The following is a 16,974-nucleotide window of genomic DNA, read 5'->3' on the forward strand; positions in this document are numbered from 1 at the left end:
TGACTTCTGATTTTAAAACTAGTTTTTCATAAATTTGTTGTGCGCTGTGTATGTAACATGTGGAGGTGATGAAACACATGGTTATATGGTTTCCCAAAATTCATAAAGGCCCTCCTCGGCAAACCGTAAATGTGGCCCGTGAAATGAGTTTGACACCCCTGCTGTACAAGCATTACTAGTTTTGAAAAATGGTATTCATTTTTGAAATTGCACGGCTCGTGTATGCAATATTCTTGCAGGACTGTATCTGGCCCACTTTCCACAGATTCTCCACCACCCCTTTTTTTTTTTAATACTGTTAAGTATTTCTTGATTGGTTTGAATGCTTCTTCTGTACTGTATCTCCTTCCAGTGTGCAAGTTGTTTTTCCTCCTTCTGACCACACTCACAGCAGTCGGTGATCTAATCCGTATGCATGCAAATGACCAACAGTGGGGCATAAATCTGTTAATAGAAGAGAACATTGTTCCAAGTTGAATAGGATTGTCCACTCATTATGGTGAGAAATGGGACAGCTCTGGAGGGCGATGTGGTCACATGATGTTTTTCCTCTGTCGTGAAGCTTGGCTAAAATACCACATACAGCAGTGAAAACAAACCAAAAAAAAAGAAGAAAAAAAATCTCAAAATCACGATTTTAGCAGTAATTTTGATGAATTAATTATGATTTGATTTTACGAGCGAAAGTACTTATAGGTAAAGATGGTCAACTAAGCAGGAAATTCTACTCAAATTTATTTAAAGATCTCTCAGTTTGGAAATCCCTGGTCATTCAAAATGCAACATGATGCTGGCATGCTGCACTGTAAAGCAAAATATATTAGGAAGTAGACGCACATAAAGTAAAATATTACTCCACACTTTTCAAAAATTCTTCTAAATGGAGAGGTTTCAGCAGCGATGCCAAATGTGCTACTGTGTGGCATATTATGCTTTACAAAATTCAGTCTTCAGTATAATAAAATGCTGTATGTGAACTGTGTAAAAAAAAAAAAACCCAAGTTGGTTAAAACAAATCAGTTTATAGTGCAGTGACACAAAAAACAACAACAACAACAACATGGCAGTCTCAACAGAATTTGCAGTTTAAAATCATTACAAACAATCACACAAAAATTTGGTTCCGTTTGTGACAAGTGTTGTGTCATTCAAAAAGTTGTAGTGCATGTGCAGTTCAGGACAAAACAATTCCGGTTTATTTTGGATAAGTTATTTAAAAAAAATCTTTGTCTCTAAATCATTCTCGAGAATCAAAGTCACCCCCCGCCACGCCTGAAGATTGCGAATTATTCTTTCCTCCAAAAAGTCAGATAAAATCAGGCGCGACTTCTTGTCACTTATGTCATATCAAGCAGCCAACTCAGCAAATATAAAGTAACTTTAACTCAAAATCTGTCCAGTTTATGAATAATTTTAGGCTAAACTGTACACATAAGGCAGAAAGAAATGCATTAAAGCAGTATAAGGCCACGAAGAACAGTCCCCCCGATCCAGTTTACAACCTCAAGACTTTTTCCACATATCAACTTTATATATATATAGATATATGTTTTTAAAAAAACATGCACATATAAGGACTCTGACATTTACAAAATTTGAATATTTCTGATTCATATAGTCAGATCTGTGTGTTATTTGGTTTCCTTTGACTCATCATTTGCAGAGGACGGGAAAATAAGTGAATAGGCTGGAGGAGGTTCATCCGATTGTGACAGGAAATTGGTGGCGCTCATGTAAGGAGGTGGGTCGTACGATGGTGCAGATGGAGCTGGGTGTGATTCTGGTGGTGCTGATGGACCCGGATGGGCCGCTGGGGCAGATGGATGCGGGGGGAATGCTGGAGCGGGTGGCTGAAATGCTTGTGGATTCGGCCGAGGGTGAAGGGCACTAGATGACGATGAGTGCAAAAACGGAGAGCCGTACGAAGACATTCCCGGATTGAAACCCCACGCCATGGGCGCGGCAGGACCGGGATTCATGGCTGGTGGACCAGCATGGCTCGACGGATTAGCCGGGTAAGAAGGCGGAGTTACCGAATACGCTTGGCCCCCTTCGTATTGGTGTGGGGATGGATGATAATGAGGCGCGCTGGCTGCTGCAGGGTGGAAGTCACTGCTGTGTGAGGCCCAGCTAGGCCCAGAAACGGCCGACCGAGATGCAGATGCGAGGCTTGGAGGTATGATAATCACCGGGAAGGTTACCTCAGGGTCAAAGGCAAAACTGATGTCAAGATACACCTGAGGGGGAAAAACAAAAAAAGTCATACACTGTGAGTCAACCTGCTAAAATATCGCTGACTAACAAATCAGCTTGAAAACCTCAAGATGCGGGAAGTCAGAAGAGGAAAACTGACATTCCAGTCCAAAAGTGACATCAGTGCATCAAATACGTTCACAGTGAAAAGTGAAAAAAAAAGACTTCCCAAAGCACATGTACAAATCATGAGTAGTTTCTGGGGTCAAACAGTGTCACAACTGTTTCTAGACATTACCTTTAAGAAGTACTCCACGGAGATAATTTTACAATTTTTGATGGTCGGCTTCTGATGAGTGGGAATCTTCACAGCCCAACTAACCTCCTTCTCTGAGTGGGCTCCAATATTGTGGCCGGCCATTTTGTTGACAGTGCTGTTTTCATGTTTGGTACGACCGCTGGCGGTGTAGACAATAGCCTGAGAGAAACGCACTTTGGGTGTCATGTCACTGGAAGAGTTGTTGTTGATTTTTGCAACAACCACCGCTGTTTCTCCTGAGGTAACCACAACATAAAAGGATTAGGATTTATTTGGGCAAAAGTGCAGACTTGTATGTCATACTTTGTAAACTTTGACACTTTCTCTGGAAATGTAAAGCTAAATAATAAAATCCAGCCACGGGGTCTTGTGTATAGGAGCGTCCACATGACTGACCTGGGGCGTAAGCCGTCCTTTCAACAGTGACCTCCATGTGCACTTTTCCACTTGAGAAAATCCCCAACTCTTTATCTTTGACCGCAACTTGTTTGAACTAGGAAAAAAAAAGAAGTACAAAGTCAACAACATTTTCAACATTATTTTAATAATGATAGATTAAGAGGGATAGTGTCACAATTTTCCTCAGGCCAGCTGTGAGTAACTTTTAATAACATGGAGTAAGATTTTGGAGTAATGCCCTGAAGTGGCACAAGTCAGAATTCGACTGCAATTTCTTCTGCACATTGCGTGTGGCGTCACATCAGCATCGCAGGATTAGTTGCTGGGCGTGTGTTCTTGCTTTTTTTTGGAGGGGGGGGGCATTTTAATGCTTTTCTCGTAATGCCAAGAAGGACCAGGAAAAAAAGTCGGTAGTTTTCTGCAGGTACATGTGTGTTCGGATAATTGAAGGCTGCCGACCAGTGTGCAGGTACAGCAAGTGTGAACATTTTTCTATCTGTGACCTGGTTGGCGACCAGTGCTGGGTGTCACACAAAATCAGCGGGGATGAGTTCCAGCTCGCTCTTCAGGACAAACAAAAATAGATGGATGGACATAACAAACCATCAGAGATTGTAGATGTGGGAAGGATTTGGAGTGAAAAATGATGATTTTGTCAGCAGTCTTGTCAACTTTCCAACTTCGAGACAGCTTGGCTTCAAGCATGTAGACAATTTTTCCATGGATGCCCTTGAAGCTTGAAGGCATGCTCCTGTCATGGAAGAGCAGCAGATGCAGAGAGTAAACCAAGCGATCAACTGAAACGCACATGATTTCTAATCACGTGATTGGATTGGGACATCCCTAATTATGTTACTTACGTTGATGGTATGGTAAAGCTAAAGTTATACACATGGACACCTGGGGGAATAACAGTCTCTGTAGATGAGAAGAAATTGATTTCATGAGTGACAGTATATTTTCAGATTGACAGATTATACTGATATGGATATCAAGAATCAAATTATGAAAAGTGCAATGTGAACACAAGTCATTGTAAATCTATCTTAAAGGAGCCATATCATTTTTCAGTAATCAGTTTTCCACAGTTAATTCTAGGCGTATATATGATTATATATTACCTTTGGCACAATGGCTATCTAATCTAAAGAAATATGAGGTATTTTGGTATATATATAATATACAATTTATCCTGTTTAGGACTGCAGGAAGCTGGGGCTGGTCTCAGCTGTCAATCACAGGTCACTGACAACCATTCACTGACATTTACATCCCATTAAATGGGAACTGAGGGAACAGGAGTAAAGTAGTCTGACACACCGTGACCTTATACTGTTCATATAGCTACCTTACATAAAACATGACAAACACAGAACCACTTTGGGCAGTGATTCCTAACCAGTGGAGGATGGGAAATTATACAGTTTGACTTAATTGGTGTAAACGTAATGTATCAACTACTAATAATGTACAGTCAAAACTGTATGTGAAAATTGGGGAAAAACTGACCTATGGCGGTAGTTACCACAACTTCACCAAAAATGAAGATGCCTTATTGATATTTCTTAATATTCGGTGCGACCCCATTCTGCACAAAGCTTTTAATAAACAACAGAAAACATACTCAGACAGTGGGTTTGTAGAAATTCGACAATTGCAAAAGCAAACAAAAAAAAAAACAAGAAAAACAAACCCAAACAAACACTGAGACATGCTGCACCGCCTACCATTGGCGCTTTCCGCGATTAAAAAGTGCTTGAGTTTGAAGTATCGACATCTTGCCGAGTGCGTGTGGTTGTGGTTTCCGCTCCTCGTCGTCCAGCGTACTTGGGCGTCCCCCTTCACTTTGACGAAGAAGCTTTGCACGGCTGTCGGCTTTTCCACGGCCAGCGTTACTTTCCCCCTTATGGTATCCCCCTCCGAGAACGTCCCTTCCTCGTTTAGCGCGTCGTAAAGCACCGTTAAGCTTTTAATAGCGGGCATGTTTAGTTAGAGAGTGGAAAGGCGCCACATTTAGAGGAACAAAGAAAATGTCACGCAATCGATCGATACGAGATTATTAATTTCGTTTTATCTACGACCCTCACTCACCGTCTTGGAAGTTGAACAGGCCACTCCCTGTCAATGTGGCCGCTGTCCAGACATGCCAAGGTCTCTGCTGCCATCCTACGTTCAAATAAGAGACTGAGGGAGAACGTCAACGACATTGCGAATTCAGTCGAATTGAAGTCCTTCTCGAAAGTAAACGTAAAAAAAGAAAAAAAGAGAAACATTTTGTAATACTGTCATATTGAACTTCTCTGAAAGGTTGTACAAATTAATACAAAAAAATCCCCAACTGTCAATTGTTTATTTGTTTGTTTCGCCTATATTTTTCAGGGGTTTTTCCGTTTTTCATTTTCCCCCGTTTTTGGAATTGTTTTGTTTTATGTTTTAAATTTGTTTGCCCCCCCACCCCCGCAAAAAAAACAAACAAACAAACAGAAAAATGTCATTGCATAATAAGGTATAGAATATACGTTACTGTACATGTACACATGCCAAGCAGCCAGCATTTGGCAGTGTTGTGCTCTATTGGAGCAATGCGACGAAGAAGCCCATAGACAAACCACATAACTTGAATAGGCACTTTGGTTGGTTCGGGACGTGCAATTTTGGTCGCCATCTTGAAGTACCGGGCAATCGCTTCCATTCACTTGTACAGTATTGAGATGACAGATTGCCTTCAATAAATTCATAACTCCTCGAATTCTTTTCCGATTTTTCCACCAATTCGTGAGTTAGAAACATCACACATGCAGTTGCGATACCTGATACAGTGGAAATCTTATAATCAGGGCTTGGATTGCATTTTCAATGCGAAGGGAAGATGAAATGTTATTTTCCCCCAAAACAACTGCACGTTATCAGGATGACTTCACAGCGCTTGTCGACTGACATCCTTTTGTCGACCATCCTAAGAATGACATGATAGGTGTTTTTTTCAGCCATACACCGGCATATTTATTTCAACAGGCAGAGAGAAAAATGAAAAAAAGTGGGCCCCTTTTATATCGCTGATCACGCACGTCATTCACCACAAACAATGCAGAGTAGTTATATTGCCCTCTGCTGGCTCAGTTGCAAAAAGGCAATCATAAAACCTGAACAAATGTTATCCGAAAATGTCAGGAAGGGGACCAGTTTCTGGAGAAACGGAAATATTGCAATAATTAGCGATGTTAAATCTTTCAGTTAAGTATTTAGAAAAAGGAAACATCTGAAAAACGAAAGCATGAGAACTGTCATTCGGAAACTGAAAGGGAAATATCCATTGAGAGTTACGCCCCACCTAGAATATACAAGACTTGTTTTGAGAAGTTGCTTGCGCGCAATTGTGCCTTGACCACAACGATTGCTTGTATCACATTTGTGCCGTGAACGTTCAGATTAAACTTCTTGGAAAAACTTCTCCATTTCCAGCCTCTGATTTCCCACCTCAACTGAGCCCGAATTTAAACGAAAACGCAGAGGACCTGGGGGACGCAGGGGACGGCGAAAAGATCCCGCCGCGACCACAACCTCTCCCTCCCCTCCTCCATCAATTACTAGTTTCGAAAAATTTTATTCATTGTTGAAATGGGACAGCTCCGGAGGCCGATGTGGTCACGTTTTTCCTCTGTCGTGAAGCTTGGCTAAAATACCACATACAGCAGTGAAAACAAAACAAAACAAACAAAAAAGAAAAAAAAATCTCATATTCACGATTTCAGCAGTAATTTTGATTAACTAAGTCATTATGATTCGACTTACAAGTACTACAACGAATGAAAAGTGAAGATCCGAATAAGATACATAATATAAAACCAAAAAAAGTGACTGAACATGATCAAATGCAATAATTTGTATGTGACACTTTTTTCAAAAACTTAAATGCTGTCATTTAAAAGGGTTAGGGTTAAGTAATCCCTTTTCATTGAAAGGTTTTCTCGCAGTTTCCCTGATCCAAAATGCAACATGATGCTGGCATGCTGCCCTGTAAAGCAAAATATTTGAGGAAGTAGACGCACATAAAGTAAAATGTTACAGCACACTTTTCAAAAATTGTTCGAAATGGAGAGGTTTACATTTACAAAATTGTAGCATTTGTGATTCATATAAGCAGATCTATGTGTTATTTGGTTTCCCTTCACTCATCATTTGCAGAGAACGGGAAAATAAGCGAATAGGCTGGAGGAGGTTCATCTGATTGCGACAGGAAATTGGTGGCGCCCATGAAAGGAAGTGGGTCGTACGATGGTGTAGATGGAGCTGGGTGTGATTCTGGTGGCTGAAATGGTTGTGGATTCAGCGGAGGGTGAAGGACACTCGATGACGATGAGTGTAAAAACGGAGAGTCGTACGAAGACATTACCGGATTAAAACCCCAGGCCATGGGCGCGGCGGGACTGGGATTCATGGCCGGTGGACCAGCATGGCTCGACGGATGAGCCGGGTAAGAAGGCGGAGTTACCGAATACACTTGGCCCCCTTCGTGTTGGTGTGGGGATGGATGATAATGAGGTGCGAAGGCTGCAAGAGGGTGGAAGTCACTGCTGTGTGAGGCCTAGCTGGGCCCAGACACGGCCAACTGAGATGCAGATGCGAGGTTTGGAGGTATGATAATCACCGGGAAGGTTACCTCAGGGTCAAAGGCAAAACTGATGTCAAGATACACCTGAGGGGGGAAAAAACAAAAAAAGTCATACACTGTGAGTCAGCCTGCTAAAATATGGCTGACGAACAAAACAGCTTGAAAACCTCAAAATCCGGGAAGTCAGAAGAGGAAAACTGACATTCCAGTCCAAAAGTGACATCAGTGCATCAAATACGTTCACAGTGAAAAGTGAAAAAAAAAGACTTCCCAAAGCACATGTACAAATCATGAGTAGTTTCTGGGGTCAAACAGTGTCACAACTGTTTCTAGACATTACCTTTAAGAAGTACTCCACGGAGATAATTTTACAATTTTTGATGGTCGGCTTCTGATGAGTGGGAATCTTCACAGCCCAACTAACCTCCTTCTCTGAGTGGGCTCCAATATTGTGGCCGGCCATTTTGTTGACAGTGCTGTTTTCATGTTTGGTCCGACCGCTGGCGGTGTAGACAATAACCTGATACAAATGCACTTTGGGCGTCATGTCACTGGAAGAGTTGTTGTTGATTTTTGCAACAACCACCGCTGTTTCTCCTGAGGGAACCACAACATCAAAGGATTAGGGTTTATTTGGGCAAAGGTGCAGACTTGTATGTCATACTTTGGAAACTTTGACACTTTCTCTGGAAATGTAAAGCTAAATAACAAAATCCAGACATGGCGTCTTGTGTATAGGAGCATCCACATGACTGACCTGGGGCGTAAGCCTTCCTATCAACGGTGACCTCCATGTGCACTTTTCCACTTGAGAAAATCCCCAACTCTTTGTCTTTGACCGCAACTTGTTTTAACTAGGAAAAAAAGAGAAGCACAAAGTCAACATCATTTTCAACATTATTTTAATAATGATAGATTAAGAGGGATAGTGTCACAATTTTCCTCAGGCGAGTTATAATTAACTTTTAGTAACATGGAGTAAGATTTTGGAGTAATGCCCTGAAGTGGCACAAGTCAGAATTCGACTGCAATTTCTTCTGCACATTGCGTGTGGCGTCACATCAGCATCGCAGGATTAGTTGCTGGGCGTGGGTTCTTGCTTTTTTGGGGGGGGGAGGGGGGGCATTGTAATGCTTTTCTCGTAATGCCAAAAAGGACCAGGAAAAAAATTCGGTAGGTTTCTGCAGGTACATGTGTGTTCGGATCATTGAAGGATGCCGACCAGTGTGCATGTACAGCAAGTGTGAACATTTTTCTATCTGTGACCTGGTTGGCGACCAGTGCTGGTTGTCACACAACATCAGCGGGGATGAGTTCCAGCTCGCTCTTCAGGACAAACAAAAATAGATGGATGGACATAACAAACCATCAGACATTGTAGATGTGGGAAGAACTTGGAGACAAAAGTGATCTTTTTCTCAGCAGTCTTGTCAAATTTCCAACTTCGAGACAACTTGGCTTCAAGCTTGTAGACAATTTTTCCATGGGTGCCATTGAAGCTTGAAGGCATGCTCCTGTCATGGAAGAGCAGCAGATGCAGAGAGTAAACCAAGCGATCAACTGAAACGCACATGATTTCTAATCACGTGATCGGATTGGGGCATCCCTAATTATGTTACTTACGTTGATGGTATGGTAAAGCTAAAGTTATACACATGGACACCCGGGGGAAGAACTGTCTCTGTAAATGAGAAGAAATTGATTTCATGAGCGATGGTATATTTTCCCTTGCCCGGACGCGCGTCACCGGGGCCTCCTTCTGGAGCCAGGCCTGGACGTGGGGCTTGTTGGCGAACGCCTAGTGGCCGGGCCTACACTCATGGGGCCCGGCCGGGCTCAGCCCGAAGTGACAACGTGGGTCCCCCTTCTCATGGGCTCACCACCCATGGGAGGGGCCAAAGGGGTCGGGGGGAGTGTGAGCTGGGCGGCAGACAAAGGTGGGGACAGTGCTGCTGTTAAAGTGAGAAGCTCGGTCATCCGTGAGGGGCTCAGAGTCGAGCGGCTTCTCCTCCACATCAAGAGGAGCCAGATGAGGTGGCTCGGGCATCTGATTAGGATGCTTCCTGAACGCCTCCCTGGTGAGATGTTCCGGGCATGTCCCACTGGGAGGAGACCCCGAGGACGACCCAGGACACGCTGGAGAGACGATGTCACCCATATGGCCTGGGAATGCCTTGGGATCCCCCGGGGACAGCTGGAAGAAGTGGCTGGGGAGAGGGAAGTCTGGGCTTCCCTGCTAAAGCTGCTGCACCCGCGACCCGACCCCGGATAAGCGGTAGAAGATGGATGGATGGATGGTATATTTTCAGATATTCCGATTATTCTGATATGGATATCAAGAATCAAATTATGAAGAGTGCAGCATGAACACAAGATAGAGTAAGTAAATACATCTTAAAGGAGCCATATCATTTTTCAGTTTTCGGGTTTCCACAGTTCATTCCAGGCATATATATGAATATAAATTACCTGTGGCACAAAGGCTATCTCAAGAAATATGAGTGATTTTGGTGTGTGTGTATGTGCATGATATATAAACATATATATATATTATGTACAATTTATCCTGTTCAGGACTGCAGGAAGTTGGGGCTGGTCTCAGCTGTCAATCACAGGTCACTGGCAACCATTCACTCACATTTATATCTCATTAAATGGGAACTGAGGGAAGAGGAGTAAAGTAGTCTGACACACCGTGACCTTATACTGTTCATATAGCTACCTTACATAAAACATGACAAACACAGAACCACTTTGGGCAGTGATTCCTAACCAGTGGAGGATGGGAAATTATACAGTTTGACTTAATTGGTGTAAACGTAATCGAGCAACTTCTAGTCATGTTCATGCATCTCTACCAGTGACGGAGTATAATAGATGATAGGGGTGTATAAAATATGAAATACTGTATGTGAAGATTGGGGGGAAAATTGAGCTATGGCGGTCGTGACCACAACTTCACCTATAATGAAGATGCTTTATTGACACTTCTTCATATTCGGTGCGACCCCATTCTACACAAAGCTTTTAATTAACAACAAAAAACATACTAAGACAGTGGTTTTATGGAAATTCGACAATTGCAACAGCAAAAAATAAAAACAAACAAATATGGAGACATGCTGCACCGCCTACCATTGGAGCTTTCCTCGATGAAAAAGTGCTTGAGTTTTAAGTATCGACACACTGCCGAGTGCGCGTGCTTCTGGTTTCCACTCCTCGTCCAGCGTACTTGAGCATCCCCCTTCACTTTGACGAAGAAGCTTTGCACGGCTGTCGGCTTTTCCACGGCCAGCGTTACTTTCCCCCTTATGGTATCCCCCTCCGAGAACGTCCCTTCCTCGTTTAGCGCGTCGTAAAGCACCGTTAAGCTTTTAATAGCGGGCATGTTTAGTTAGAGAGTGGAAAGGCGCCACATTTAGAGGACCAAATAAAATGTCACGCAAAACGAGATTATTAGTTTCGTCTTATCTACGACCCCCACTCACCGTCTTGGAAGTTGAACAGGCCACTCCCTGTCAATGTGGCCGCTGTCCAGACATGCCAAGGTCTCTGCTGCCATCCTACGTTCAAATAAGAGACTGAGGGAGAACGTCAACGCCATTGCGAATTCAGTCGAATTGAACTCCCTCTCTCAAGTAAACGTAAAAAAAAAAAGAAAAAAAAGGAAACATTTTGTAATGCTGTCATTTTGATCTTCTCTGAAAGGTTGTACAAATTAATACAAAAAAATCCCCAACTGTCAATTGTTTATTTGTTTGTTTCCCCTAGATTTTTCAGGGTTTTTTCCGTTTTTCATTTTTCCCCGTTTTTGGAATTGTTTTGTTTTTTAAATTTGTTTGCCCCCCACCCCCGCCAAAAAACAAACAAACAAACAAACAAACAGAAAAATGTCATTGCTTAATAAGGTATATGATATACTGTACTGTACATGTACACATGCCAAGCAGCCAGCATGTGGCAGTGTTGTGCTCTATTGGCGCAATGCGACGAAGAACTTTTCATCTTACATATAAATGATATCTGCGAGGTCTCAAAACAATTTCAATGTGTCCTATTTGCTGATGATACAACTTTCTACTGTTCTGGAATAAATCTGAAACAGCTCCTGACAACCGTAGAAAACGAATTAAACAAATTAAAAAACTGGTTCGACAGAAATAAATTGTCACTTAACCTGAAAAAATCGAAGTTAATTGTTTTTGGCACAAGACCAATCAAACACCAAGCTAAAATTATGGTAAACTCAATTGAGATAGAAAGAGCGTATGAAACCAAGTTTCTCGGATTAGTAATAGACTCAAAACTATGTTGGAAGCCACATATCGATAACGTAAAAAGAAAAATAGCCAAAACCATTGGGATCCTCTACAAAACCAAGGAAGTGCGAAATAAGGGATCTTTGTACACATTATACTCTTCATTATTATTACCATATATGACCAACTGTGTGGAAATATGGGGAAATGCCTGCAAAACAAACACACTCCCTATTCTAAAACTACAAAAAAAAAATCAATTCGAATGATTAATAGATCAAAATATACGGAACCCACAAATCCACTATTTATCAAATTAAATACGATGAAATTTCATGACCTGGTTGACTTTAAAATCGCCCAATTAATGTACAAAGTACACAATAACCTGCTCTGAACATTCTGAAGTTTTTCGAAATTCGAGAAAGCAGCTATGATTTAAGAGGTACCAACTTATTCAAAACCTCAAAACAAGAACAAACATCAAGCAAAGAAGTGTATCTATCAAAGGTGTTAATCTGTGGAATAATTTCGAAACGGACCTGAAAATGAGTAAATCGCTTGCTGAGTTCAAAAACAAATTTATTTCAATTATTTATTTCAACAGGCAGAGAGAGAAAAATGAAAAAAGGTGGGCCCCTTTTATATCGCTGATCACGCACGTCATTCACCACAAACAATGCAGAGTAGTTATATTGCCCTCTGCTGGCTTAGTTGCAAAAAAGGCAATCACAAAACCTGAACAAATGTTATCCGAAAATGCGAGTAAAAGGGTCAGTTTCTGGAGACACGGAAGTATTGCAATGATTGGCGATGTTAAATCTTTCAGTTAAGTATTTAGTAAAAGGAAACATCTGAAAAACGAAAGCATTAGAACTGTCATTCGGAAACTGAAAGGGAAATATCCATTGAGAGTTACGCCCCACCTAGAATATACAAGACTTGTTTTGAGAAGTTGCTTGCGCGCAATTGTGCCTTGACCACAACGATTGCTTGTATCACATTTGTGCCCTGAACGTTCAGATAAAACTTCTTTGAAAAAATTCTCAATTTCCAGCCTCTGATTTCACACCTCAACTGAGCCGAATTTAAACGAACACACAAACAAACATGATCAAATGCAATAATTTGTATGTGACACTTTTTAAAAATGTTGTCATGTAAAAGGGTTAGGGATAAATAATCCTTTTTCATTCTCGCAGTTTGCAAATCCTGGTCGCCCAAAATGCAACATGATGCTGGCATGCTGCCCTGTAAAGCAAAATATATTAGGAAGTAGATGCACATAAAGTAAAATGTGACAGCACACTTTTCAAAAATTGTTCTAAATGGAGAGGTTTACATTTACCAAAGTTTAGCATTTGTGATTCATATAACCAGATCTGTGTGTTATTTGGTTTCCCTTCACTCATCATTTGCAGAGGACGGGAAAACATGAGAATAGGCTGGAGGAGGTTCATCTGATTGCGACAGGAAATTGGTGGCGCCCATGAAAGGAAGTGGGTCGTACGATGGTGTAGATGGAGCTGGGTGTGATTCTGGTGGCTGAAATGGTTGTGGATTCGGCGGAGGGTGAAGGGCACAAGATGACGATGAGTGCAAAAACGGAGAGCCGTACGAAGACATTCCCGGATTGAAACCCGACGCCATGGGCGCGGCGGGATCGGGATTCATGGCCGGTGGACCAGCATGGCTCGACGGATTAGCCGGGTAAGAAGGCGGAGTTACCGAATACGCTTGGCCCCCTTCGTATTGGTGTGGGGATGGATGATCATGAGGTGCGATTGCTGCTAGAGGGTGGAAGTCACTGCTGTGTGAGGCCCAGCTGGGCCCAGAAACGGCCAACTGAGATGCAGATGCCAGGTTTGGAGGTATGATAATCACCGGGACGTTTACCTCAGGGTCAGCGACAAAACTGATGTTGAGATACACCTGAGGGGGAAAAAAGAAAAATGTCATACACTGTGAGTCAGCCTGACTAACAAAACGGCTTGAAAACCTCAAGATGCGGGAAGTCAGAAGAGGAAAACTGACATTCCAGTCCAAAAGTGACATCAGTGCATCAAATACGTTCACAGTGAAAAGTGAAAAAAAAAGACTTCCCAAAGCACATGTACAAATCATGAGTAGTTTCTGGGGTCAAACAGTGTCACAACTGTTTCTAGACATTACCTTTAAGAAGTACTCCACGGAGATAATATCACAATTTTTGATGGTCGGCTCCTGATTAGTGGGAATCTTCACAGCCCACCTGACCTCCTTCTCCGAGTGGGCTCCAATATTCTGGCCGGCCATTTTGTTGACAGTGCTGTTTTCATGTTTGGTGTGACCCCTGGCGGTGTAGACAATAACCTGACACAAACGCACTTTGGGCGTCATGTCACTGGAAGAGTTGTTGTTGATTTTTGCAACAACCACCGCTGTTTCTCCTGAGGTAACCACAACATAAAAGGATTAGGATTTATTTGGGCAAAAGTGCAGACTTGTATGTCATACTTTGTAAACTTTGACACTTTCTCTGGAAATGTAAAGCTAAATAATAAAATCCAGCCATGGGGTCTTGTGTGTAGGAGCGTCCACATGACTGACCTGGGGCGTAAGCTGTCCTATCAACAGTGACCTCCATGTGCACTTTTCCACTTGAGAAAATCCCCAACTCTTTGTCTTCGACCACAACTTGTTTTGACTAGAAAAAAAAAGAAGTATAAAGCCAACAACATTTTTAACGATATGTTAAGAATGATATAGATCAACAGAGATAGTGTCACAATTTTCCTCAGGCCAGTTGTGATTAACTTTTAGTAACATGGAGTAAGATTTTGGAGTAATGCCCTGAAGTGGCACAAGTCAGAATTCGACTGCAATTTCTTCTGCACATTGCGTGTGGCGTCACATCAGCATCGCAGGATTAGTTGCTGGGCGTGTGTTCTTGCTTTTTTTTGGAGGGGGGGGGGGCATTTTAATGCTTTTCTCGTAATGCCAAGAAGGACCAGGAAAAAAAGTCGGTAGTTTTCTGCAGGTACATGTGCGTTCGGATAATTGAAGGCTCAACTCAACTGTATTTATAGAGCACTTTCAAACAGCCATCGCCGCATACAAAGTGCTGTACATGGAGCAAAGAACATATACAACAGTAAAGCAATAAATCAGTCATAAAGATGGTAGAAAGTACCAAACAGTAAAACTAAGATCAAATCTGAGTCATGCTGAGTCAAATGCCAAAGAATACAAGTGAGTTTTGAGGCAGGTGTTAAAGATGGGCAGCGAGGGGGCTTGCCGAATGTTCGGTGGGAGGTCATTCCAGAGAGAGGGACCAGCAATGGAAAAGGCTTCTCATAATGTCTGGTCCGCAGACCTGAGGTAATGTGGCGTGAGGTCATTTACAGGCTGCCGACAAGTGTGGTTGTACAGTAAGTGTGAACATTTTTCTATCTGTGCCCTAGTTGGCGACGAGTGCTGGGTGTCACACAAAATCAGCGGGGATAAGTTCCAGCTCGCTCTTCAGGACAAACAAAAATAGATGGATGGACATAACAAACCATCAGAGATTGTAGATGTGGGAAGAACTTGGAGACAAAAGTGATCTTTTTCTCAGCAGTCTTGTCAAATTTCCAACTTCGAGACAACTTGGCTTCAAGCATGTAGACAATTTTTCCATGGGTGCCATTGAAGCTTGAAGGCATGCTCCTGTCATGGAAGAGCAGCAGATGCAGAGAGTAAAAAAAGCGATCAACTGAAACGCACATGATTTCTAATCATGTGATCGGATTGGGACATCCCTAATTATGTTACTTACGTTGATGGTATGGTAAAGCTAAAGTTATACACATGGACACCCGGGGGAAGAACTGTCTCTGTAAATGAGAAGAAATTGATTTCATGAGCGATGGTATATTTTCCCTTGCCCGGACGCGCGTCACCGGGGCCTCCTTCTGGAGCCAGGCCTGGACGTGGGGCTTGTTGGCGAACGCCTGGTGGCCGGGCCTACACTCATGGGGCCCGGCCGGGCTCAGCCCGAAGTGACAACATGGGTCCCCCTTCTCATGGGCTCACCCACCCATGGGAGGGGCCAAAGGGGTCGGGGGCAGTGTGAGCTGGGCGGCAGACAAAGGTGGGGACAGTGCTGCTGTTAAGGTGAGAAGCTCGGTCATCCGGAAGGAGCTCAGAGTCGAGCCGCTTCTCCTCCACATCGAGAGGAGCCAGATGAGGTGGCTCGGGCATCTGATTAGGATGCCTCCTGAATGCCTCCCTGGGGAGGTGTTCAGGAGGCATCGTAAACCTAAAACCTAATTGACTTAATTGGTGTAAACGTAATCTATCAACTTCTAGTCATGTTCATGCATCTCTGCCAGTGACGTAGTATAATAGATGATCGGGGTGGATAAAATGTGAAATACTGTATGTGAAGATTGGGGTAAAAATTGAGCTACGGCGGTCGTGACCACAACTTCACCTATAATGAAGATGCCTTATTGATACAGCACTTCTTGATATTCGGTGCGACCCCATTCTACACAAAGCTTATAATTCACAACAGAAAACACACTTAGAGAGTGGGTTTATGGAAATTGGACAATTGCAACAGCAAAAAATAAAAACAAAAACAAACAAACATTGAGACATGCTGCACCGCCTACCATTGGAACTTTCCTCGATGAAAAAGTGCTTGAGTTTGAAGTATCGACACCTTGCCGAGTGCGTGTGCTTCTGGTTTCCATTCCTCGTCCAGCGTACTTGAGCATCCCCCTTCACTTTGACGAAGAAGCTTTGCACGGCTGTCGGCTTTTCCACGGCCAGCGTTACTTTCCCCCTTATGGTATCCCCCTCCGAGAACGTCCCTTCCTCGTTTAGCGCGTCGTAAAGCACCGTTAAGCTTTTAATAGCGGGCATAATTAGTTTAAGAGTGGAAACGCGGCCACATTACGAGGAAAAAAGAAAATGTCCCGCAATACGAGATAATCAGTTTCGTTTTGTCTCCGACCCTCAGTCACCGTCTTGGAAATTGAACAAAGACACCCCCCTGTCATTGTGTCCGGTGTCCAAACATGCCAAGGTCTCTGCTGCCATTCCAAGTTCAAACAAGAGACTGGGGAGAACGTCGACACCATTGCGAATTCAGTGGAATTGAACTCCTTCTCTAAAGTAAACGTAAAAAAAAAAAAAAAAAGAAACATTTTGTAATACTGTCACAT

The 16,974-nt window shown here is 42.7% G+C and overlaps 1 protein-coding gene across 1 annotated transcript; it reads right to left on the reverse strand.

The window, feature by feature from the left end:
- Positions 1-1,002: 1,002 nt before the first annotated feature.
- Positions 1,003-16,704, reverse strand: LOC109530697 (uncharacterized). Its single transcript, XM_019894587.1, has 20 exons — positions 16,420-16,704; positions 15,579-15,636; positions 15,322-15,469; positions 14,372-14,468; positions 13,955-14,211; positions 13,401-13,714; positions 11,012-11,086; positions 10,659-10,918; positions 9,147-9,204; positions 8,890-9,037; positions 8,281-8,377; positions 7,864-8,120; positions 7,513-7,607; positions 5,003-5,077; positions 4,639-4,901; positions 3,772-3,829; positions 3,515-3,662; positions 2,909-3,005; positions 2,492-2,748; positions 1,003-2,237 (listed from the first exon to the last, which is right to left on the reverse strand). Exons 1-20 carry the CDS (start codon positions 16,670-16,672, stop codon positions 1,632-1,634), a joined length of 3,621 nt encoding a protein of 1,206 aa, XP_019750146.1. The 5' UTR covers positions 16,673-16,704; the 3' UTR covers positions 1,003-1,631.
- Positions 16,705-16,974: the final 270 nt, after the last annotated feature.

The sequence above is a fragment of the Hippocampus comes genome, unplaced genomic scaffold, assembly GCF_001891065.2.
Source record: "Hippocampus comes isolate QL1 unplaced genomic scaffold, H_comes_QL1_v1.1 scaffold195, whole genome shotgun sequence".
NCBI classification, from domain to species: Eukaryota; Metazoa; Chordata; class Actinopteri; order Syngnathiformes; family Syngnathidae; genus Hippocampus; species Hippocampus comes.

What these genes read in the sequence shown, in the direction of transcription:
- LOC109530697 (XM_019894587.1), bottom strand. Translation starts at nt 16,672, where the DNA reads ATGCCCGCTATTAAAAGCTTAACGGTGCTTTACGACGCGCTAAACGAG. An exon ending in AGCTTTACCATACCATCAAC is followed by an intron (nt 15,470 to 15,578) that starts GTAAGTAACATA and finishes CTTCCATGACAG; the next exon opens with GAGCATGCCTTCAAGCTTCA. An exon ending in CCGTGGAGTACTTCTTAAAG is followed by an intron (nt 13,715 to 13,954) that starts GTAATGTCTAGA and finishes TTTCCCCCTCAG; the next exon opens with GTGTATCTCAACATCAGTTT.